The sequence below is a fragment of the Fusarium tjaetaba genome (genome assembly GCF_013396195.1).
Source record: "Fusarium tjaetaba strain NRRL 66243 chromosome Unknown NRRL66243_c0000203, whole genome shotgun sequence".
NCBI classification, from domain to species: domain Eukaryota; kingdom Fungi; phylum Ascomycota; class Sordariomycetes; order Hypocreales; family Nectriaceae; genus Fusarium; species Fusarium tjaetaba.
Window position 1 is genome coordinate 16,449 of NW_023501399.1, and position 23,328 is coordinate 39,776.

The 23,328-nt window shown below is 48.5% G+C and overlaps 11 protein-coding genes across 11 annotated transcripts; 7 read left to right on the forward strand and 4 right to left on the reverse strand.

Annotated features, from left to right (window-relative positions):
• Window positions 1-333: 333 nt before the first annotated feature.
• On the forward strand, window positions 334-2,428 carry FTJAE_9077 (kinase-like domain protein; the record flags this gene model as incomplete). Its single annotated transcript, XM_037355960.1, has 3 exons — window positions 334-716; window positions 1,051-1,458; window positions 1,519-2,428. 3 exons carry the CDS (start codon window positions 334-336, stop codon window positions 2,426-2,428), a joined length of 1,701 nt encoding a protein of 566 aa, XP_037203832.1.
• Window positions 2,429-2,799: 371 nt separating this feature from the next.
• Window positions 2,800-3,789, reverse strand: FTJAE_9078 (tim barrel metal-dependent; the record flags this gene model as incomplete). Its single annotated transcript, XM_037355961.1, has 1 exon — window positions 2,800-3,789. One exon carries the CDS (start codon window positions 3,787-3,789, stop codon window positions 2,800-2,802), a length of 990 nt encoding a protein of 329 aa, XP_037203833.1.
• Window positions 3,790-4,887: 1,098 nt separating this feature from the next.
• FTJAE_9079 (transcriptional regulatory) lies at window positions 4,888-7,633 on the forward strand (the record flags this gene model as incomplete). The annotated part of the gene is made up of 3 exons (XM_037355962.1): window positions 4,888-5,695; window positions 5,903-6,570; window positions 7,112-7,633. The coding sequence occupies 3 exons, from the start codon at window positions 4,888-4,890 to the stop codon at window positions 7,631-7,633; spliced, it is 1,998 nt and encodes a 665-aa protein (XP_037203834.1).
• Window positions 7,634-8,067: 434 nt separating this feature from the next.
• On the reverse strand, window positions 8,068-8,499 carry FTJAE_9080 (amidase signature enzyme; the record flags this gene model as incomplete). Its single annotated transcript, XM_037355964.1, has 1 exon — window positions 8,068-8,499. The coding sequence occupies one exon, from the start codon at window positions 8,497-8,499 to the stop codon at window positions 8,068-8,070; it is 432 nt and encodes a 143-aa protein (XP_037203835.1).
• A 1,167-nt stretch (window positions 8,500-9,666) lies between these two features.
• On the forward strand, window positions 9,667-10,929 carry FTJAE_9081 (Pfs domain protein; the record flags this gene model as incomplete). Its single annotated transcript, XM_037355965.1, has 1 exon — window positions 9,667-10,929. One exon carries the CDS (start codon window positions 9,667-9,669, stop codon window positions 10,927-10,929), a length of 1,263 nt encoding a protein of 420 aa, XP_037203836.1.
• Window positions 10,930-11,616: 687 nt separating this feature from the next.
• On the forward strand, window positions 11,617-12,905 carry FTJAE_9082 (cystein rich; the record flags this gene model as incomplete). The annotated part of the gene is made up of 2 exons (XM_037355966.1): window positions 11,617-12,082; window positions 12,130-12,905. The coding sequence occupies 2 exons, from the start codon at window positions 11,617-11,619 to the stop codon at window positions 12,903-12,905; spliced, it is 1,242 nt and encodes a 413-aa protein (XP_037203837.1).
• A 1,339-nt stretch (window positions 12,906-14,244) lies between these two features.
• On the forward strand, window positions 14,245-14,807 carry FTJAE_9083 (uncharacterized protein; the record flags this gene model as incomplete). The annotated part of the gene is made up of 2 exons (XM_037355967.1): window positions 14,245-14,281; window positions 14,335-14,807. The coding sequence occupies 2 exons, from the start codon at window positions 14,245-14,247 to the stop codon at window positions 14,805-14,807; spliced, it is 510 nt and encodes a 169-aa protein (XP_037203838.1).
• Window positions 14,808-15,350: 543 nt separating this feature from the next.
• FTJAE_9084 (NAD(P)-binding protein) lies at window positions 15,351-16,385 on the reverse strand (the record flags this gene model as incomplete). The annotated part of the gene is made up of 2 exons (XM_037355968.1): window positions 15,351-16,252; window positions 16,310-16,385. 2 exons carry the CDS (start codon window positions 16,383-16,385, stop codon window positions 15,351-15,353), a joined length of 978 nt encoding a protein of 325 aa, XP_037203839.1.
• A 684-nt stretch (window positions 16,386-17,069) lies between these two features.
• FTJAE_9085 (uncharacterized protein) lies at window positions 17,070-17,474 on the forward strand (the record flags this gene model as incomplete). Its single annotated transcript, XM_037355969.1, has 1 exon — window positions 17,070-17,474. The coding sequence occupies one exon, from the start codon at window positions 17,070-17,072 to the stop codon at window positions 17,472-17,474; it is 405 nt and encodes a 134-aa protein (XP_037203840.1).
• A 923-nt stretch (window positions 17,475-18,397) lies between these two features.
• Window positions 18,398-19,510, reverse strand: FTJAE_9086 (carbonic anhydrase; the record flags this gene model as incomplete). The annotated part of the gene is made up of 3 exons (XM_037355970.1): window positions 18,398-18,578; window positions 18,631-19,316; window positions 19,364-19,510. 3 exons carry the CDS (start codon window positions 19,508-19,510, stop codon window positions 18,398-18,400), a joined length of 1,014 nt encoding a protein of 337 aa, XP_037203841.1.
• A 2,565-nt stretch (window positions 19,511-22,075) lies between these two features.
• FTJAE_9087 (uncharacterized protein) lies at window positions 22,076-23,219 on the forward strand (the record flags this gene model as incomplete). The annotated part of the gene is made up of 2 exons (XM_037355971.1): window positions 22,076-23,093; window positions 23,143-23,219. The coding sequence occupies 2 exons, from the start codon at window positions 22,076-22,078 to the stop codon at window positions 23,217-23,219; spliced, it is 1,095 nt and encodes a 364-aa protein (XP_037203842.1).
• Window positions 23,220-23,328: the final 109 nt, after the last annotated feature.

Consider the following 23,328-nt stretch of genomic DNA (forward strand, 5'->3'; position numbering starts at 1 on the left):
GAGATCTATTGCTTGTCTGGCTGATATACAGCGACGTAGATATGTATTACGTTTGCCCGAGTTACTGCTTTATCATAAACAAGGGTCTTGTGCCGAGTTCCGTAAGCATTAACTCTCATTGGACGATCTCTCAATAAAACATCAGCTATTCCCACACTATCATCGCATAAATCGGCACTTGAGTAAGTTTGAGCAGGCTTGAGCAAGTTTATCTGCGGCGATAAGATTATTCCCGACCGCACTATACCCGCGACCGTGGTGATATAAGCTTAGTTGAAGTAATCATAGTTTTACACATCTGACTACCAGCAAGATATTATCTTATTACACAAAATGAAAATGGACATGACTACATCGACGGGCAGTTCAATGCCCATGTCAACTTCTAGCTCCAGCGCTATGGATATGGAGCAAATGAACATGGTCTTCTTCACTTCCACGACAACACTCCTCTGGACAAAGTCTTTCGCACCAGAAACAACAGGACAATATGCAGGCGTTTGCATTTTCCTCATTGCCTTTGCCACTATTTTACGCATGTTGCTTGCGTTACGCGTCAACTTTTACAGTATCAGGGATGGTCTCAGACGGAGGCGAACGAAAGGTCTACGGGTGGAGTCGCGAGGTAGTGAGACAAGCAATCGACCTTGGAGAGCGAATGAGGCTATGATGCTGGGAGCGATAGATGTTTTGATCGCGGGCGTGAGCTATTTGCTGTAGGTGTTTTGATCTATCATTGTATCACTGAGTAGAGGCAGTAACTAACAATTTGTCTAGCATGCTCGCAGTCATGACAATGAATGCTGGCTACTTTCTTTCAATACTGGCTGGGGTGTTTATCGGAAGCGTTTGCTGTAGTCGCTTTTCAGGAAACTTCAGTCTACATTAGACCAGATCTTGACAGAAATGAGAATTAGAAACATGAAAGGGTTTTACGCGTCACGAATGGAATCATCCTCAAATGGCATGGAGCGTGAATCACTGTTAGCCCCGGTTTTTCTCTTTGTGCTAGACTTCACCACCTCAGCCCTCCCCCTGTTCCTTTCACAGTCACATCACACCAATCTCCCTTCTCTCATCAGCTCATCTCCAGCATCTCATCCCTCTCAAGATGAGCAACGCCACTGCTGATCCCGTCGGAAGCACCTCCTGGATTGGAGCTGACGCCTACGATCCAGGCGACGAGCTCCACGGTCGAGCCCTAGCAGTCCTCGACAAGCTCAACTGGGATCATCTCTTATCCCTTTCTTCAGCGCTCAACAATGGAGTCCCTTGCACCTTCAGCCAGAAGTTTTCCATCGGCCACTTTAACATGGTACGCCGCATTGACTTCACCGACGGTACCAGCTGGGTTGCCAGGGTGAGACTCCTAGAGTTCCGCACCGTGTTCGGCGACCGCGAAGTCCCCGATGTGGCCAGCGCTCTCAAGGTGGAAGTCTCGAGCATGAAGTTCTTCAAGTAAATGCGCTCGAGCCACGTATTTGGAAGTCATACTAATGGAGACTCGCAAATAAAAAGGACCAAGACCTCTATTCCCGTCCCTGTAGTCCATTCCTACAGCGTTGATACAGACACCGAGGTTGGCGCTCCATACGTTCTCATGGATTACATTCACGGAACAGTCGCCACGGAATTGCGAGATGCGAATGAATATGAAGCTGGACTCTTCGGCACGCCAGACCAAGATCGGGCTTTCAGAAACCAAATGGCTGAGATTCAAGCAACCTTATCTTCCTTCAAGTTCAGTCAGATCAGGAGCCTCTATCAGGATAAAGAAACGTCCGACTTCTTCATCGGCCCAGAGACAGAGACTGGCAAGGGACCTTGGAGCTCATCATTGGAGTATTATGAAGATATCTCAAACCACGCTCTTCAGGTCTGCGTGCAGCACGCATCTCCTGATGTCAATACAGCGTCTTCATTCGCAAACCCGATCCTCTTCAGACACCTCATGTCCCTATATCGTCAACAAAATCCCTGCAAAGAATCCTTCAGCCTTGTCAATCGCGACTTCGGAGCCCACAACCTCCTGGTCAATGAAGAATTCCAGATTGTCGGCGTCATCGACTTTGATGGCGTGATGGCGGCCCCCATCGAAGTCGTCGCCCAGTATCCAGTCTTGACGGGGCTGAGCCGAGAGCCCCCGGGGTGTGTCGAGACGAGACCCGCTGCGATCGAGCGCATCGAGAGGACGAAGCCGAAGCTCATGGAATACAAGGAGATGCTGGCGGCTGCGGAACGCAAACTCAGGAAGGACGACGAGGGAGCCACGCCGATTGCGGACCTGTTGCTGTCAGATGCTGCGAGTGTGTTTCAAGGCCTGGTGAGATACCAGGTTCACCAGGTTTTTGTCAACGATCAGTGGATGGAAGCTTACCTGAAGCTCATCCGAGACCATTTTCAGAAAGATGGCTCTGTAGCTGAATGAGACAAGGGAGTCGCTGGGTTAGGGCGTATGTTCGGTAAGTATCATACTATTTGCGAGGCGATGTAAAGTCAAAATGGTCACTTTGCTCATGGCAACAAGGTACCGACCACTGTCAGTGGAGCATCGTGTCCCAAGCCAGAATTTTAGACAGGCGCTGTGTCCTCCATAACGGGGATCATGGAGCCAGTCCCTAGTCAGTCTAGCAAGCATTAAGAGAAGCTACACATTATCATGCGGTGTAAGGTTTGGAAGAGGAAAAGCTGCTTCGGCGTTTGTGTGTGACTTCATGCCCAGTCACTATGTATAACTGGTTAACTAGCTGTATAAGAGCACAGGAACGTTCGGGTTCGAATAGACATGCTGCCTCAAGGTCAAGGCCTCGCTGAACTGGCTATTGTGTTATTGCCACCCCACAGCTCCCGTGCATTCTCCCTAAACAGCTGATCTCGCAGCTGAACATTTCCTTTTGTCAGATCAAGAAGATGGGAAGTCCAAGGCTTGATATCGAGTCCCTCGAATCTAGTATGTGGCCAATCTGAGGCATAAACAAGTCGAGACGGTGCTGCTTTGAAGAGCTTAAGGATGACAGGATCAAGGCCAGTGTACAAGGGTCCTGGGGCTTTTGAAAGGCGATAGACAGCAGACACCTTGACCCAAGTGTTATTTCCCTTCAAGAGTCGCAACATTGAGTCAAATCCAGTTAGAGATTGCGGGTCGAGAGCAGCCCCGGTGATGTTCGACTTTGGGATATCTGGGTGGCCAAGATGGTCGATAACGACCTTGACTCCCAGATCTGGAATCACGGGCTCGATACCAGGTAAGTCCTTCATGGCGATATAGATCTGCAATATCCAGGAAAAAGGTCGAATCGCATCTGCATACCTCTGCATCATATCTCTGAGCTCTTTGGCCTGCGGTGCATCACCCGTTGACTGAAAGTTTAACCGAACACCACGAACGCCGAGGTCATTCCATTCTTGAAGTTGTGCAGTTGATGTGTTGGCGATGTCAAACACGACGACACCCAGGGCCCTGTCCGGCCCGAATGCCTTGAGAGTATCAATGAGCAAGGTATTGTCATTTCCGTAGACCGACGGTTGAATCAAAACCATATGTGAACAGCCGAGTCGCGTTTCTTCAATGGTGGCATCCCATGCTGTGTATGTACCGAATTTGTATGATCCCGGGATAGGCGGGAAACGAACTGGGTCCAGGACGTGGAGGTGAGAGTCCCATGAGCCGTTTGGCATGCGGCTGTCAGGCTTGAGGTCGCATACCTCAGAAGAGGTGGTCCGAGCCGCGGCTTGTGAGATAAATAAGCAATGCGCAAGAAAGGTCGGGATCCGTTTGAGACCGTACATGGTGAACATAGCTAAACGGTATAAAGTGATGAAGCGGTGACATCGGAATTCTAGAACTCGCAAAGAACGAGGTATTTAATATGCATCAGTCAGCGTAGCAATGGCCCTCGCAAACCCATTATTCTGAGCCGTCGTCCGCTGCTGTTGAATAGAGTTGACCTTGGCGGCAGTTGTATGTCGCTGGAAACAGTGGGGATCTCCACGGTAGTTGAGGGCGGGGTCTAGATCTGTCTTCCGACTGCTGTGACGCCAATTTGTCAAAGAACGGTCAATCATAAACCTTCACCATTGGGCAATCAATAAGCAAGACGCAAGGCTCTGGGGGGAAATTCCTTTTGAATCTATAGTAAGTCAAAATTCATAGTACCTACAGGTATTTGCTGCAACGTTATGAAGTTCTGGTGTCTGGCAAAGTCGTGCGATCTGATGATTAAAGCCGCGGTAGCAGAGCAAACATGGCGAAAGTACCTTTTTAGGGAGCTCTCTAGGCAGTGGAATTTCCGGAACTGGCCTCCTTTATATCTTTACTTGTTCAAGAGATGCATACCACTATTGAGTAGGCCAGTTTACCATTTCGAGAGATAGTCTAGGTTATCATTCCATTTCCTCCCGCGACTCTCCGATTGTGGGGTTACGAGTTCAAGTAAGTAATTGGCTGGATAAGAATAGCTTATCTATTGGCTGAAAACTAACTGCCTTGAGCTTCTTGCTCCTTCGTGTGACGCTAGGGCCTCCTGTCAGACCAGACTCTCACTCGGGTACCGCACACGAGATGTCTTTGGAATCTTCCAAGTTTGTCATACAATTCCTTGATTTAATATTTATAACTGCTCCAAGCTGACCTGACTAATCTTAACACAAACCTGAGCCCAAGAAGATGTATCTGTATATATTAATAATTCACTCAGTACCAAAGATCTTTTCTTAGAGACAACTACCCCACAAGACTAGTCCAGAAACTGCACGGCACTCTCCGCTAGTTTTCAGCCCTAAATTGCTGACTCGACCCCATTCATCCATGTGCCGATATAAGAATCCTGCTCGGTAATCACTGGGTCGACCCTCTTGACACTGCCGTACTCTCCTCCCTCCCTCCTCATGGCGACCAATCATTCTCCTCCCCTCGTTTCTGCAGGGCCCTTGCTCCTCCCCGTCCAGCTCATCCCGCGACGAAACGCAAGATCCAAGCAGCGCTTTTATCGCCTCAGCAAACCCAAGGTCCGCAGTGGGTGCTTGACGTGCAAGACTCGACGCGTCAAGTGTGACGAGGGAAAACCAGCGTGTGCGCGGTGTATTCGTGGGGATTTTGTGTGCGATGGGTATGAGACGCAGCCTCCCAAGCTTGAGATTGTCCCCGTGTCGCCTACTCAGGTCGTGCCGGTAAAGTTCCTGCCGCTGGCTCCGTCTACGCTGCCTGGGCTCGATGGACACAGTGTACCGTACCTCGATGCCTTTCGGTATCACGTGGCACCGGAGCTCTCGGGGAGCTTTTACATGGATTTCTGCGAGGGGACGATTCTTACTGGTGTGCATCAAGATGACTCCATTCGTCAGCTGGTGCTAGCACTTGGCGCCTTAACCCTTGCTATCGCCGATGACGCGAGGGATACGAAGCAGTCTATCGTGCAAGCGAAACCTTCACCGCTCAAGGTTTGGGGGCCGAGCAGTATCAAGAACAGAAATCACGCTGCGTCGCTGAAGCATTACCTCAAGGGTGTTCAAGGTCTTCGCGAGCGATTAAAGCTCGACCCGGCTCATGTCTCCGTACGGACCATGACGGTCATGACGATTCTTATGGCGTTGTTTGAGATTCTGCAAGGGAACCATCGGTCGGTGGACAGTATACTGAAAAGTGTTACTGCTCTGTTGAACGAACATCTTGCGCAGCAGAGGAGCACGGAAGGTAGTAAGGATGAGATTACGTCGGTTCAGCATACATTCCTCTGCTTTTCTATGATGTGTCAATACTCCCGCCAAATAATATCAGCCATACCGATCTACATGCAGATAAATACAGTCTCTGCCACAGAACCACCAATCTTTGGGGTAGACTTACCAAAATCCCTTCTTGGTCGATGGCGTTTGTTCAACAGTGCTATGATGGCGTATATAGGTCAAGCCCACGACGTAGTGGCGCTGAAAGACCCGGAATTCATCAAGTCATTTCATCTACGCGGCCGAATTCTATACAAACAAGCGCTGTCATGGCGTGAGGTGATCCGGGCGTATCTCAAGAGCGACCTTGACGAGGATCATCTTCACCGGCTGAAGTTACTGGAGATACACTGCATTATATCAGAGATCCACTTGGATTGTATCCTAATACCGTGCGACTTGTCTTATGACCGGTACGAGGAGACATTCAAAGCTCTGCTTGACGACTGCACAGCGTGGTTAAAGCAGCAGGTCCGCAACGGTGTTCCTCGACATATCACTCTCGGCGAGGGTATACTGCTTCCACTGTCCGGTATCGCTCGTCTATGTCGAGTTCACGATGTCCGTATGGAAGCACTATACCTCATACAAAGTGTAACCTGGCAAGAGGGTGCTTGGGATCCTCAGTTTCTAGCACTGGGAGAGCTTGGTACTGTGGTGATGGAGGAGCGAGGCAGGGAAGAGAGTGGGTTCATACCAGCGTCCTCGAGGTGGCTTTGGGTGAGTAACGTGGATGGAGAAAAGGAAGAGGATGGTCCTCTTGGGCTTTACATTTCTCGGTTCTTGGGTGAGAATGGACAGCCGCTGGTACGAGTGATACCATATGATAGCTCATGGTGGGATGAGGTATGTGACATTTCGGGCTGTAAGAAGGACCATGCTATAAGATCAAGAGAGGTTTTTCATGTTGTGCCCAGTAAGGTACACAAAGCATCGGTGTTGGAATAAGTCTGGGAAATGACTGTATTGAGAACAATGGCATATGGGTTGTACAAAATGGATAAGATTACCGATAGACTAAGGACGTGTTTAATAATTATAGCTTTCTATGCTGTGATCTTTTAAATGCCCGGCCGAAGTAATCTATGTTCAGATGGACTAGGTTCTCTCTGCCGGAATAAGCTCTCAGCCACAAGTCTCAACAGCCAATAACACGTCTAGCTCACAACTTTTAGATTGGGGAGCAGTGCGTTGAACTGCATGACTGCACTGCCCGCTTTGAAGAACATACCACATTCACCTTCCCACTGGAAGAACAAAGACGCCGTATTATGAGTCAATACAGAAATACAAGTGACTTACCATTACAAGAATAATTATTAAAGACCTCCGTGCCTAAAGCCAGTGCCTTCTTTATCTTCCTTCAATCACCACAACATATCTACAGCCATATACCGTTGTCTCTCTCAATACTTCCCCACACTACTATCAATTCAAAGACTACAAAATGTCAACTGAACCCTATCTCAACGCAGTCACCGCGCTTGAACGCTTCATGCCATATGAGCTTGGACGTCAGCTGCAGCGCTTCCACGACGACCATCCCAGTTCGCTTCCCATGCTCACAGACAAGGACTGGGAATGGATTCGCGACGTGTGCACAAAGCCACGAACCCAGCCAGGCGAAGAACGATACCCTGCTGAGCGGGTTACTAGCGCAGAGCCAATCAACCATTTTCTGCCTCGTTGGCGCAGATATATGAGATATAAGCATCCTTATAAGGGATATAGGATTGGGTATTGCAGGAGATTCAAGCATGACAAAAGTCGGGATCCCAGATTGAGAACGGACGATAACCCTGAGCCCGAGGGACAGGATTCTGGCCAGGATGAAGCCACCGAGATGAACCAGGGTGATGGAAGCAGCGTCGCACGCGAAGCTGGCTCTGAACAGGAGGGCGAGGGTTAGCGAGGGTCAGTAGGAGTGGTAGAATGCTGCGGGACGTTGGGAGGTACATCAACTATAACTACAGCTCTGGGGTGGTCAGTCAATATGATGCTTTTACGAACGAACGATGAAGACTACCGCCAAAGATGCCAGCATGCGGCCATCAAAGATGCATCACGGGTTTATGCTTTTAAGAAGGACCATGCTGCGTTCAAGAGAGGCGATATTATCCCAAGCATGTTAAGATAGATAGAGAATAAAATACTTGAGCATTTTGTTCTCGACCGCAGGCAATGCATATTTAGTATGTAATATCTCATTTACTTCGGGCAAACATGGCGAGATCAGAAACGCTCATATGCCCACTGTCTTTGCCAACTGTAGATGTGACTCAAATCACAGTTCCGCATCCTCTTTCAGATTTCTCAAGCTGAGTTCCACATACAGCCTGGTACTCAAAGATCAAAGTAGCAGATGTTCGTACGGTACTTATTCCCAGGGTGCGTCACGACAGACCGTCCACACGTGACAGTCTGCGACTTTCCATTAAGAACACTTCCTTTAACCGTAAGACTCTGTCCACTGCCAGACTGAATCTGGAAAGCAAGCGTGTCACCAAATCTCAGCGTCTGAGGACATCCGAACCGCTGGCAGAAGTTCCTGAGCTCTGAGTTGGGGCACTCGTCGCTTCCCTTCATACCAGTGGGACTCTTTGTAGAACCATCAGCGCCTGTGGCGAGCGCCCAGGGACCACAGCCGATACCAGGTGTGTTGCCAGTGGTGGGGGGAATGACGAGGGAAAAGTAGCCGATTTCGAGGTTGATCTTTGCAGCGTCAACGGTGGATGCTGCGAGGGCGAGGATGGTGGCGAGACTTGGGAAGTGCATGATGAAGATAATCTTGAATAGCTAGCTTCGGACTTTTCAATTCGGGGAGAAGGACAAACTTTGGAAGTCTCTGAAGGATATCTCAAACTGAGAGATGGGGTTGTGCGCAAGGATGAAGAAGCCCAGAATCTCATGGGTTTTCAAAGGCCTTTTATAACCGCCTGGGCTGCTATAGTGTCACCTTTTGCCCTTACTAAAGACTCAAAGGAAAGAATGGACCGAGCTCAAGCGGCCGACTGAGCATCATGCCAAGCTTAAGTCTCATAGAGCCATTTTCGCGAGGGTGAAGAGCATCGCATACGCTGCATAAGGTCCACTTTGAAGACCACACGGTCCCTTACGGAGAGTTGCTCGATCAGCTACTTCGCCAGCTGTGCACTTATGATCCCTCCTTCAATTAGGCGATATTGAGATTGCTATCATGCTAGAGATTGAAAGAACCTTACGGCGGCGGCCTAAAGAGACTGAGGCATATGACCCGTATACAAGATATTAGCAAAGAGCCTCAAACAATGTTAATTTAATTCAAATGGGGTAGCTCAGTTTTCATAATTTACACCGCTGACTCACCTGCATTGTCAGCATTAGACACGGGTAGGTAATAATGCCAAGCCTCGGCTCGGCTCGATGCGTCTCACGAATCCAATAAGAAAGGTCATACAAGAAGAATAAGAGGGACTGGAACAACTCACTACATCTTTTCAGTCGTAGCCGCCTCAGCCTATGGTTCATTGTCAAGGTGCTTGATGATCTGCGGTAGGCCTTCCGCGTATCACACCAGATGCCACTCCAACGGTCTGCCCAGTTACATATATATTAACCCAACTTTCCAACATTCCTAGCGATTGGCGATTTTAAAATTCAATCTCGAATTCCAGTATCCCAATTTGATACAAAGACTAATTTAGTTACATCAAAATACAGACTGATATAAAATTAATCCATTACTCTGTTTCCCAGCTTTGCATTATAGTGACCAATCATTTCCACTATTAGTACCTAATGGGAAATTTCTGCCTAACATGTAAAGGGCAAACCATCAGCGTCGCTTTCACTTCCACTCTACGTAGGTTATTTCTAGTACAAGAACCCCGAAGTATTATTACAGCTTGATAGGATATATCATTGTGTACCAAGCTTGATCCTCTTTCTCGTCGCCAGGTACCAATGACTAAGAATACAAAGAGTGTTCGAATAGCCAGCGACACGAGAAGTCAAGAGCCTATTTTGAACGATGGTGTCAACCAGCGGCGTGGGAAAGCAAGTTTGCCTTATGAGCTCTACAATGTGGGCTGGATATGCTCTCTTCCTATTGAGTTAGCTGCCAGTATAGCCATGCTCTCAGATATCCATGAGCCCTTGCCGGGCAAACAGCATGACAGCAATACATACACCTTGGGCCATATTGGTCCGCACAACATCATTATCTGCTGTCTCCCCTCCTATGGAACGAACAATGCGGCAGTGGTAGCAAGCAATATGCGCCGCACGTTTCCCGGCATTCAATTCACGATGCTGGTTGGCATTGCTGGCGGAGCCCCTACCAACGTTGATATCCGACTTGGAGACGTCGTGGTGGGCACTCGGGTAGTGCAGTATGATATGGGGAAGACTGTGGAAAATGGGAAGGTACAACGGACCGGAAGTCTCAATGGTCCTCCACAAATTCTGTTAACTGCCATTGCAAAGCTTCAAGCACAAAGCAAGTCAAGACAGAACATACTGGCTCTCGTACTTTCTGAGAAGGGTTTCTACCGGCCTGATCCTGCAACCGACCTCTTATTTGAGAGCACGTATGAACATACCAACTTGGACAGTACCTGCAGATCCTGCGATCTGTCGATGCTAGTGCAGCGGCCACAGAGAGATGGCGATGAACTAAAGATTCATTACGGAGTAATTGCTTCTGGGAACCAGGTTATAAGACATGCTATCACCCGAGATATACTAGCTGAGGAGCTGGGCATGTTGTGTTTTGAGATGGAAGCTGCAGGAATCATGAACACCTTACCCTGCCTCGTTATCCGTGGTATATGCGATTACTCAGATTCGCATAAGAACAAACACTGGCAGGAGTATGCGGCGGCCGTCGCAGCTGCTTACGCTGCAGACCTTCTGTCGTTCGTTCATGCAAGTGATATCAATACGGGCTCCCCCATTTTTACAAGTGACCACGACAGCAACATCAACTGGAGCTTGGGTGGTAATGCTCGCGGTGGTGACGCGTACGGCGGGAATGCATCAGGAGGCAACGCTCGTGGGGGAGACGCCCGTGGGGGAGATGCTCGTGGGGGCGCTGGAACTGGGGGTAATGCTCGAGGCGGTGATGCGTCAGGCGGCTTTGCTCGCTGGGTGGGTCAGTATGGAGGCGATGCTCGGGGAGGGGATGCCCGTGGGGGAGATGCCTGGGCTAACATGTTTGAAGGGTAACTAGGTTGTAATTACGCCGTATTCACTGAAGCTATTACTTGTACCTTCTGCTTACCTAGCTCGCACGTAATTGTTTGTGTATATAACCACTCATTCCACATTTTCTTAGTGATCCCTAGATGTCGTGGACGTGACTGGTGCTGAAAACGTAGTCAAGGGGGCGCGCACGGCCGTTCATAACCTCACTATGAACGACTTTCAAGCCACTTTTTTATCTTCATGATATGGTTGAAAGCCAAGTATTGATATGCATCTGTTATCACAGCCAGCTCATACTTCATTAGAGCAGTTATCTAGCGATCTGAAAGAACAGTGGAGCCATTTGCGTAGGGTGGAGGCTGAATCGCTGACAGGGTTCGCATTTGTGATGTTCAATGTCTGTCGCGGTTCGCATTAGAACTGAAAGTGAGACCTTTTCTTGAAATGAGACTTTTAGGCGACTGCATATGCATGTTGGCTCGAGCGAAGGGCTCGTGTGACTTGGTCGGCGCAGCTGCACCGGCCCAAAGCGGGGATCGTCAACGATTACGCCGATACGATTACCAGGACGAGAGAAGTGAAATAGATAGTTTACTCGGCTTTTAAGACGCCTGTGAGATTTAAATACGCTGATGGTTGATGACACATTCTAAGCTACCTCTTCCTTCATATCAACGTCACTATCTGCATCAACAGCGAATCAAAAATATGCCTCTATCGGCCAGCACTATGGCGATTATCTCTCATACCATCATCCTTCTGATCATCCAAGCATATGTTGTCGCTACAGAAGTGCATCATGACCACCGAAACGTGAGAGTCGAGAAGACAGATCCCAATACCGATATCATCGGACAAGAAATATCCATCTTGGACCCTGATGCAGATACAGAGAGGGTCTTGCGTTGCAAGCCCGACACTGGCAAGAAGCTGTCACGAAGCGCAGACAAGGAATGGGTCGCCTGTTGTTTACCTCAACAGAGACTCGTTGGCACCGCTTCCACTGCTTTCGACTGCTGCGAAGTACCATACGATATAGCAGGCTCAAGCGACGTTGGATTTACCTGCTGTCCTCTGGGCTATACCTACGATGGCGTTTCTTGTAGGGCTCCGCCAGCTCCCAACAAGGAAGAGGCTTCAAGCACATCCAAGACTCTGTCTGGCATAATTGAAGGTCAGGATATGTGATTCTTTTCGTAACTGAGCTTACATACTTGTCAGGTCGATGCTATGAACTTATTTTCGGCGATGGTCTCTTGCTTGGCCAAGCCGATAACAAGGCTCAGTACACAGCTGCGTTAGCTGGCTCTGATCACCGTGTCGGGAGATTCAAATTCTGCAAGTCCAAATCTTGCAATTCCGATCACGCCATCACCTTCGACGAGCCTTTTAACATTGAAGAAGCGCTTCTCCAAGCGAGCGAGGATCACAATATGAGATCGTGGCTTGATAAGTCTAAAAGCGGCGATCCCATTGGGAAAACAGATAACTCCAATCAAGCGGGCTGGTTCTTGCTGAAGAAATCGTCTGAGGGGTATTGCTTAGGAGGTTTGAACCAAGGAGTTGGCCGTACCAATTTCGAAAAGGCCTCCCTTACCTTTTTGCTCGACGACGAGAGCCAACATTCCTGTCTACTTTTTCAAGTCGTCGAGGTTTCATGCAAGATGCAGGCAAGGCGGATTGACGAACCGCCCTGTCCTCCGCCTAGCCAAGATGAGAAGAGAACAGATACTTTGGCTGAGGGCCGTATTGGTTGTCTGTATTGGCAAGGGTCCGACGGCATACGTGATTCGTGTTTGCAAGGTCGGGAGGTCCCTCACTACCCAGCGGTGCACAACTACTACGTATACCCTTTCGACAACCAGCCAGGCAATGCAAGATTCACTGGCGGCAGCGGTGAAGGCGGTAGCGGGATTGGAGGTGCTGTAAACATTGGACAACAGGCTCGCCGTGATTCGGCTGGGGGTGACGGCACTAGAAAGTGTAGATATATTTAGCCTGAAAGGAAATCCCGCGGCATTTCACGTTGCTGGCAGAGCCTTGCTGTGCTCATCTGAGACAGCTGCTTGCTAATAGTACGGGCCGTCGCGTCCCGTCACTTAGAAAGTCTATAATCACAACCACTTGACTTGGCGTGCCCGTACAGAAGCAGACGAGAATCCTCTTTGGCGGGTTGCCTCGGTGAGAAGAGAAACCCGAGCCACCTCGTATGACCAGGCGGAAGGGCTTACGACGACGTCCATACCAATTTGGGCTCGCCAAAACAAACCACATCATCTTGGCCATGCTTTATTGGCTTGGCGCAGCCGAGGCTGGTACTCATGTGCCAATGTTTGATTTTTCTCCCACTCCAAAAACAAAGGAAAAGCGGGGCGCACAGTCATGAGTTTTCGACAGCAGAGGTTCTGGTTTGTACTTGTGACTCTGCTGAGACTTGAGGTTGGCGAGTCTCAGCCTGTATCTAGTACATGTGCTTTTAAAAACAGGATGGACACTTCATCATACCTGATTCTTCCCTTGTCGACCTGCAAGGTGACTCTCTCTGGGCCGTTTCCCAGATCTTTGCGGAGTCAAGAGCCAACAAAGCAGGACTACAACAACCGCACGTATGTGAATTAGCCCTGTTCACGGGGGAGGCAGTCGCTGTGACTCATATCCAGAAACTTATTCCAGCATTAGAGACGAGAAGAGGGTCACATTTATGACGATAGAGGCTGAGCTACTGAAGAGCTATTGCGTGTCTAGTCGAGCCCAACACCTCCTTCATCAACCGCTGTGCCTCGCTCAGGTTACGGTGCTGGCGATGTACTCACCGAAGGCTCAATTTTCAGGGGCTTTGAAATTTGGTGTAGCAGAGAGCCTGAATATCGCACGAAATAGCGTATGGTGAAAAGACATGTGGCTAGGGCTTACAACTTTCTCGCTGGCCTCTAAGTTGAGAGCAAGTTGACCGTGGCTCATGACGCGTCCAGATGTCTGTGCTCCGTTTTCCAGTATCACTCCCGAGTACTGAGCTTATCTCATTGGCCTATCGTCATCGCCCAGCACAGGTAACATGTTTCAAAGACAGTCTGATTCGCCATGCCACAGTGTTGGGCAAAGAATTGGGTTGACCGAGAATCAAATTGTGGTGATAGAGGTACTCACTAAGGGTACAATGATGTCAGCGCCTTGTTCAGTACTGACTTGAAACTCCTCGAATGAGACTGTAACAACTGGCGGGCTAATAATAAAATTATCATAGGAAGTAGTATATATAGTAGAGCGTATAAGGAAGCAAATAACAGATGTCCATATAGCAAAACAGCCACTTTAGACTCTAATTAAGAATCGACAATGATCATGAAGAACGTCAAATTCAAAATCATTCACCGTGGGTCTTCCTTGAAGCTTCAGTGACTTTATTACTGACTATTAGACAATTAGCCGATCGCGGAACAGATCTGCAAGAGTATGAATGCAAAGACAATGCCTTTGTGCAGGAATTCACTGCACTTGTTGCTTGTGAATACACATTGGACGGCGATGTGGCACTTCACTATAATGGGAAAAAGATTTATCAGCCAACATTACCCTTGTTCAAGCTCATTGACGCTGAGAGTGGCAAGTTAGAAGTCTGGGTTGACCCTAGCAAGTCAGTGGCACAAGGCGGTGTTGCAAGAGGTGCAAGCGCGACTCAGGTAGCTGGTGTCCGAGGCATAGCTCGCGGGGGCTATGGAGGAGGTGGACAGGTTTCCGGCAGTGCCATTCAGGGAGGAGGTGCCCTAGGTGGCAATGCTGAGGGGAGACAAGGAAATGGAGGCCAGGCCTTTGGAGGTCATGCTAATGCAACCGAAGATGGTCTGGAGGCTAATGGTGGCACCGGGGTCGGTGGATCCATGGCATACGTACACTTGTAGAATCGAGTCTAGTCTCATCCTTGTTTAGCACAAAGATCACTCAGGAAACAGCCTGCGAAGCATGGCCTGCACATGGCACAGCCCTATCAAGTAGCATCTTAGCAATTGACACCCAGTTCCTTATGCTGCCTTGCAGTCGACTTTACTTCCATGAGGTCCCAGTCCACTTTCTCCAGGGATGCCACGATGAGACAAACAGTTACTTGCAGGTGAGGTACTGTAGTCGAAGCGACTAAACGCCAGTGGGAAGTCGCGCATGTGGACAGTGAGATGACATCGGCACTTGTATTTCACCACCGCTCGATGTAAGAATTCACCCTATCAGCTGTACTGTGAATTCAGTCTAAGCCTTTCCTATGATATTCCATCATACACTAAAATGACGCCAAGTCTCGGCTCGGCTCGATGCGTCCCAGGAATCCAATCATGAAGGAGATACCAGAAGAAAAAGAGGGACTCGGAACATTTCATCACAACACTTTAGCAGGGAATTCAGTCTACAATCTATTGTCCGGATACCAGATATCTTAGACCATTCTCATCTCAGATCATGTCCACTCCAACGCTCTGTTCAACCGCCTCCTTGCTGACTCTCCAACAGACCTCTGCTGTCTCAGCATCCTGCGCCCAAGCCGCAACAAACTCGGGATCTTTAGTAACTTGGCAGTCATTCATGAAAACACCATCAGGTAGATCTGGTGCCAAAGCAGCAGTGAGGCCAGTCGCACAACCTCCTTCAGACGACTTAGTAAGCGCCTCATTTGCGTCTTCGAGACTCCTCCCCGTAATTCTCTGTGCCATATCCATTAATACTTCGGATTTTATATGGTTATACATCCCAGTGTCCATGTTGCCCGGGTGCACAGCAAAAGACCGAAGTCCCTTTTGCGCATACCGCTTGTTAAGCGCCATGGAGAAGAGGATCTGAGCTCCTTTGGATTGAGCATATGCCTCAGCTGGGTTATAGCTTTCTGGGTGTATATGGTTGAAATGCGGATCTTGAAACGTTGGCTCGTAGTATTTGTGTCCGAGGCTTGATATGTTGACGACTCTTGGGGAGGTCGATGTCAACAGTAGAGGCATGAGCATGTTTGTAAGGAGGAAATGCGAGAGATGGTTGATTGCAAATTGACTCTCAAATCCATCCGTTGTGCGTACAAGATCGTTGGTGATGATACCGGCGTTATTGAACAGCGCGTCGATTGCAGTGATGTCTTTATCGGCAAGGATGGCCTCAGCAGCTTCGCGGACTCTTGCCATAGACGCTAGATCTGTTTCGATAAACTTCACAGTGATCGAAGCGTTTATCTCGTGGATCTTGTCGATGACGGGTTGGTACTTGGACTTGGAGCGGGCGAGAAGGATGAGCGTTCGGGGGGACTCGGTTGCTAGAGCGGAGGCAGTTGCTGAACCAATGCCATTAAGAGAAGGACCTGTGATAAGAACTATACAAGCAGTCAGTCCATTAACCAATCCTAAAGCAAGAAAATGGACATGCTAACATGTTTTGTTTTTGACGCGTTCTGGGAAGGCTGCGACAACCTCTCCTCCAGTTGTTGCTGCACCGAACTGCGCCATGACACTTTGACAAAGGGACCTCTTCGTCCGCTGCTGGGTTCTCTGTGCTAACACAACAGTTTCCGGACATCCGATTCTTACTTATAGCTCTCAAAATACAAGTTCCAGTCAACTGAGCGCCTGTCAGACTTGTCAAGGGACTCCATAATATTCTTCAACAGCCGGATCTAACACCGGAGCCGCGATGCTAAGTCCGTTTAAATCCCTAACCTGCATTCTACATTATAACATAAAGACTAAATAGCTTAGGTGGATTCTTTTACTTAGGTATTAGAAATACAAGATGCTCCTTTCCAAGACAGAGTGGCCAGGTAACAATAGACCACGCTGGGAAAACTGCAATGGAAGAAGATTACGTCAATAATGAGAATTACCAATTATTCTCTTCTGAATAATCAGCTTGCTCTCTACCCTTGTCTGTTATATGTCTTTGATTTGCTCAGCCGGCAAGTCGGCGTCTTAGAAAGACCTCGACATCTCGCAACAGCTTTAGATATTTGTAATCGTCAGCTTACGGTATGATATGATACTCAAGAGATGGTCAAATCGCTCTGTATTTAAGTCTGCAGGATCCGAAGTCCAGGTCAAACAATATCAGCAACCGCATCTTCACTCAAACCACTATTATCTGGACTCATAGCGCAACTTCAAGACATCACAACAAACCTCTCCAAAGGACTCCCCATGGCGACCTCAACACCTATCCCCGTTCTCACAATCTCCCTTGCTCGTTATCTCCACGGGTACGGAGCAGTGGAAAGTCTCGCCGAGCAATGGTCCGAGACCAAAGTCCCTGCCTCAACATCATCGCGCTTCACCAACATCGGCTTTGACCTCGACGAGAAGGGCGGAAACCTTGGCGAACTTGAATCACTACTCAAAGAGAGGGAGTGGAGCGGAATAATCGTCGGATGGTGCTCTCGTGGCGCTATCGAGTTCACGGAACTATTCGAGTCAATCGTTACTATCTGCGTTGACTACATCGTCGAAACGAAGAAGGGGGATACCTCTCAGAAGGAACCCAAGCTGATCTTCTGTCGCGGACCGGATGACTTTGTCAACGCGACGCTACGCAATTTTCCCAACTAAGACCAAGACACCAGAGGAGTCCTGAGTTTTACTACAATTATTGGTTCGCATTGCTAGAAAATAATTCATTCGTTGAGTAGGAGTGTCAATTGATGCAGTTGAATTGAGTTTATGCCACGCTGCCTATATAGTACCCAATTGCAGAGACCCCATCACAATCCCTTCACTACAGCAGGCTTGAGCCTGTTCGTCTTCCGTAGTATAGTGGTCAGTATGCAAGCTTGTCACGCTTGAGACCCGGGTTCAATTCCCGGCGGGAGAGATCCAGCCACCTGCGATACGCAGGTTTCCTTTTTCTATTTTTTGACAATTAAGTATTTCGTATAAAGACAATAGTTGTGATTTGTTTTTGCTGTACTGAAAGGCCATAGAAACACTGTTGCCGCCATCGGCCCCTTGTCTGGTAGGTCTGCTATTGATTTCACCTTGAAGGGGATTCTTCAGGCCGACCACATTGGTACTGATTCCTATGCTTCTCTTGTTCGAATTAATCCTTGTGACATTCAAGACAATTGGTGATAATCTGGTTGCGTGTGCTACGGTATCTCTTAACTGCATCCTTACAGCCCTTCCTATGTTTTGCCGCTTGACTATTTTCACGTCTGTAGATCTGGCTATGAAATAGATGCTGTTCTCGTATCTCGGTCAACTGTAGCATTCCGACAGAGCTAAAGCATTTAACTTTATCCCAGTGTGTCTTGTCATTAAAGTTAAATGTCTGATAAGGCGAAGAGCTGTCACAATCGGCGCGAAGTACTTGCCGTCCCAACACATATTCACAGAGCAACAGCCACATTATGTCACCGATTCTATTCTTTGTTCCTAACTGTGAACCTGTCAGTATACCTGCGCGACTCAGACTCGTATACTCGGACAATATTATTACACAACCAAGCTTCCTCCTCTTATCATCATTGCTAAATCTAGGCCGCCAATCCTGCAAGGGCATTGGGCTCACCAAGAGCGCCCTGAGGGAATCGAGAGTTGAAGCCAATAACAGACTGAACACTGTGGAAGGTGGATGTCTTGATGGAGAGCTTCTGGTCGGAAACGAGCCATCGGACACCCTCGCTGCAGGGGGGAGTTGTGAGAGAACCCTCGTATCTATATCGATTGTTAGTATGGTTCAAGTGAAGGTAGCAATGGATGGACATACGTTTGGAAAGATCCTGCAGCGAGAGTGCTGACCAACTCAGCCATGCTGAGACCCTTGGTCTTGGTAAGAGTTCCAGGCTCAGAGATCTCACCAACCGAACCAAAGACAGTCTCGAGCAGGTTGGATGCAGTAGTAGCAGCGGTAGTGGGAGCGTTGACATGGAAGAAAGAACCGCCAACACCAGGAAGTTGTCGCTTATCCTTCTTCTCGGTCTCACTCTTACGAACAACCTTGGTGAAACCATCACGCTTGCGAGCTGCTGGTGTGGCTGCAGGAGGAGCAGGCGCAGTAGCGTTACCAGCAGGGCTTCCACCAGTGCCATCGTCAACATCAATAAAGACACCAACGACAGCGATCTTGGCATCGGCGCTCTCCCAGACCATGTGCATCTCCATAGCCATACTCTTTCCAGCATCGAGATGTTCACTGGGCAAGTGGAAATGGAACTGCTGGAGAGTGAAGCTGTTGTTCTGGAAAGACATGGTGCCCTTCCCAGCGACGACTTCGACGGTTGTACCGAGGTTCTCGAATTCGGCGCCCTCGAGCATATCGGGGATCTCGAGGCTGAGCTGACTGGCGGGGACCATGGCGTTGGCGCCTACGACCATGTCGATGGGAGATTGGTTCACGCCGGTAGAGCAGAGAGCGTTGGCCTGGGGGTCGAGAGCGTTCCAATTGGTAGGGCCCTGTAATTGTCAGCATTGTCACCGATGTTGAGGTCTCAATGACTTACAATCTTGCCAGTGTAACCGAAGGTGTTAACCTCAACCTTGCCGCCCTCAGCTCTCGGCTGCAACAGCGTACCATAAGCACAACTCGCAATAGCCTCCGAGGCAAAAGCACTCAAGAGAAGAGCCCTCAAAGAAATGGAACCAGCCATGATGATTATCCTTGACCAACAAAAAAAAAAGTAAAGCTTGGCTGTAAGTAGTGACTGAAACAAATAATATTATCCACTTGACAAAATAGAGGCCAGCCTCAAAGAAGAGAAAGAATTAAACAGTCTAGGAAACAAAGAACAGAATAATCGAACGATGATGAGTAAAAATCAGCAGGTTGCGCGGATGCATTGTTTTAATAGAAGATCTGGGTGAGGTATAGTAAACAGGCTTTAATGGTCGAAAATAGCATCGGCGTGTTAGTGTTGTTTCGTGAGGTATGCTTAAGGTAACCTTAAACCTTGACGTGCGGAGGTGGGGAATAGCGTGATTCACGCCGCAGGTCCTGTCGCGACGAGGAGGGTGAGACTCTCCCGGTCTCGGATGCCAAGGAGGGAATGAAGCCTTGGGAAACACACCAAGAGAGCTGATAGGATGACATACACATTAATGAGAAGAATTGTTGACAGTCTGATCTTCATAAAGATGGTCGAGACGATTAATCAGTCAAGATACCCCATTCATCCTCTCATCAATTAGCTCGAGTCATCCCATATTCTAGCCTAAGTCAAGATGAACGCTCCAAGATGAAACATCCCTTCTCTTATCACCACGATAAGAACAAACCTCCCAGCGCTAACAAAAAAAAGACTCGCGTCTAGACTCTCCCCTCCAACCATAAAAGTAGCAGGTCCCGTTGCAAGGGGCGCAACCTCAAACGGCCTCGCTTACCGAACTTTTTAGTGGCTTACCATTCAGGGCACGATGACACACTGAACCCAGGGGCCCAGGGGGGAAACATTATGGTTATGATTATACTTAAAGATAAGAATCACGGCAATCGGTACGATTTCAGTTAAGTGTCAATGGCGTTTGTTGTAATTATAGATACTGTCGAAACGGAAGTGATGCTCCGATATAAACGCTATCCTGTTTTGATTGCCAAAACACTGTTCAGTGTTTGATTCGGGTAGTTGGGGGTTTCTGAAGGAGGTCTGGACTTTTTAGTATGTCACTGGGCGGGTTTGCAAGTCTGTTCTGTTCTTGTCTTGTTGTCCGGGGGTTGGAATACTCAAATGCATGTGTCAATGGTATCCTGAGCTTATCGAATGGGTGACATTCTGCCGGGTACGGATCTTCCGATCGTCAGGAACGCATAGCCCAAGAGATCATGGAGGACGAAAAGTATCTACATACTACATAGAGGGTGGCTTACGATCGGCAATCTCTTGTGCCTGCATCCGCCGTCATTCGCGTCTCCGGGTTTGTTAGATCCGATCATGACCGCGCGTCATCCACGATTATCTTCAGAGTGCCATTGTTTATGGGCGTCTTGGATCATCTTGTCTTGACTGTTAAGATTGGCCGTTCTGCGAGACCACAACTTTTTGATCTGCAATTTTGCCAATTATGTGTATTAAGTAGAACTATAATGCATCGCGTGTAGATAACTGTTGTTGATTGAATAGTAGAGAATCCATAGGTTATACCCTACACCATACACTAATTTTCAACTCGCACTTGGCTTTTATTCTCGATCCTGAGTAACGCAGGCCAGACTTACCAAAGTCCAATTCAGATTTAACCAACACGCGCATAATTCTAATCGACCATAAATGGGAGTCGGTTTCCAGCGTAGGGCAGTGAAATACTTTGCATTCTGCCTTTGCTGGATGCGTCGGAACGCGACGCGTACTGAATCCCTAGTAGCAGGTCCCCAACGCAGATAAACAAACGCGATAATTCGCTCACATACCGTAACACGTCTTGCTGGACAGATATGACATACGCTGAAGCCGAAATACTGTCGCTTTCCTGCCGTTCAATCTGCCGCGACGTCTTGTGGTGATGATAAGCTTAATTTTGAGCGACTGAGACATCAAGAACCTTGTCGGTGTGGCTCAGTTGGTTAGAGCGTTGGTCTCATAGCACAAAGCTGATGATTTAATCACAGATTAGAGTAATCCAAAGGTCGAGAGTTCGAGCCTCTCCACCGACAACTCTTTCTTTTGCCTTTGCTAGTATTTGATTCATTTTTGATCAATGCGCAAATGACTTTCATCTCTTTTGCTGTTTGTCAGACGTTGATTGATCTATACTGTTGTCTCATTGTCGGGCTTGTTACTCTGTTTATTAATAGCTCCGCCAATCCCTCGTGTACCACGCTTAAACCTTGACGCGTGGATGTGTCTTGCAGGCGATAAACATGCCTGGGGCAAACTATTAATGCAGGCAGGGCCTTGTCCTGTGCGAAATGAGGAGGCGCTGGCAGTGAAGAAGAGAACGTTGGAACAAGCCGGCTAGGACCTGGAAATGGTAGCGATACATCAAAGGGGCGGGGACACTAACACTCGTCTGTCACAAATACGTAGTGCACTGTTAACGCATCTGTAGCCAGAGGTCACTTAGCGGAATTCCGGGTTGCCCCATGCGTACTCTCAATTCCGCGTTCACGACACCCCATGATACTAAACCTCAATCGTAAAAGGCGCGCTTTAAAGGCAGCCAGCGTCGCTTTTTAAGTTGTTGTCACATTCATCCTGTCTTTCATCCACCCACTCGCTACGATGCCGTCGCTTCAAACCCTCCCGCCAGAAGTTACTACCGCAATTCTCAAATACCTCAATCCATTCGACCTACTCTCCGTCCTCCAGACTTTCAACAAAGCACTATTCAGCGCAGCAGAAATAGCATTCAAGCCCTATAAAGAATGGACTCGCAACGCCCAGAAAATGGTAGCATTGTTTCCTCCCCGAAGCAGCCATAGCACCCGCCGTCTCTGCCCTTCATATCCATCTTACATCCCGCCGTTGGACCATGATAACGTCTCGGAGCGCGAGGAAATAGCCAGGAGGGATTATGAGGACCTTTCACTGGATCTTGAAGGTGGACCCTATATACGATGTTCCCCGCCTGATCTGATAACTTGGATGAAGCTCGACGGCTCATTCGAGTGGCTTGAACCTCTTGATGAGGATATGGCGGATGAGATGCTGCCACATACCGGAGTTGAAGGCGATCGGCCAGTAGCGCCAAAAGCTGACGTCGATGCTCTCGTCAAGCAAGTCAGCGATTTGGGCCTTGTGCTTCCTGTGGGCTTTGAGGCATTTGTCCGAAGCAACAGACTGCACCACCGTATTCCGAGCACTTCGGCCTGGTACTTCCGGCTCTCAAAGCCCATCAAATGTCCAGCTGCCATTGATGACGATCAAGGAGGTTACTTGATCCGCTTCCACTTCGACCAGCAGCACTGTGGTTTTGCATACCTGTATCTGAGCCCATCGGGAGGTCATTGCGTGTTGGTATCGACGGTTGATGTGTACGCATGCCTTAACGATGACGACGAAATCAATGGGGGGCAAGCGGATGGAGATAACGCTGTGGACGAGGGAGGAGATGCGTATGACGACAGCGAGCTTACAAAGGAATACTTCTCACTAGCTGGACTTTCATTCGAGGAGTATCTTGTGACGGTCTACTTTGAGGGACTGCTTAGTTTCGAGGCCGATAGCTTTAAGGGATTGGAGGATTTTGTTAAGCATGTTTATCGCTCGCCTAGAGAGGTTGAACATCTGCGCGAAACAAGTAAGTCGAGCAAAGAGTCTTGTAAGGACAATATGCTGATCAAGTCCAGATGAAGCAATTAAGGTGTTCCTCGATGCGCAGAAGTGGAAGGGTGTAGAGCATTACAGGCAAAGCATTAGCGATTAATCTCCCATCACTCTTTAGTAATCATGCAGGGACATCGCTGATGAACTTCAATCATTATATAAGCGGTTGGTGAATTTTAATACTCCAAGGGCAAGGTTACTATCATACA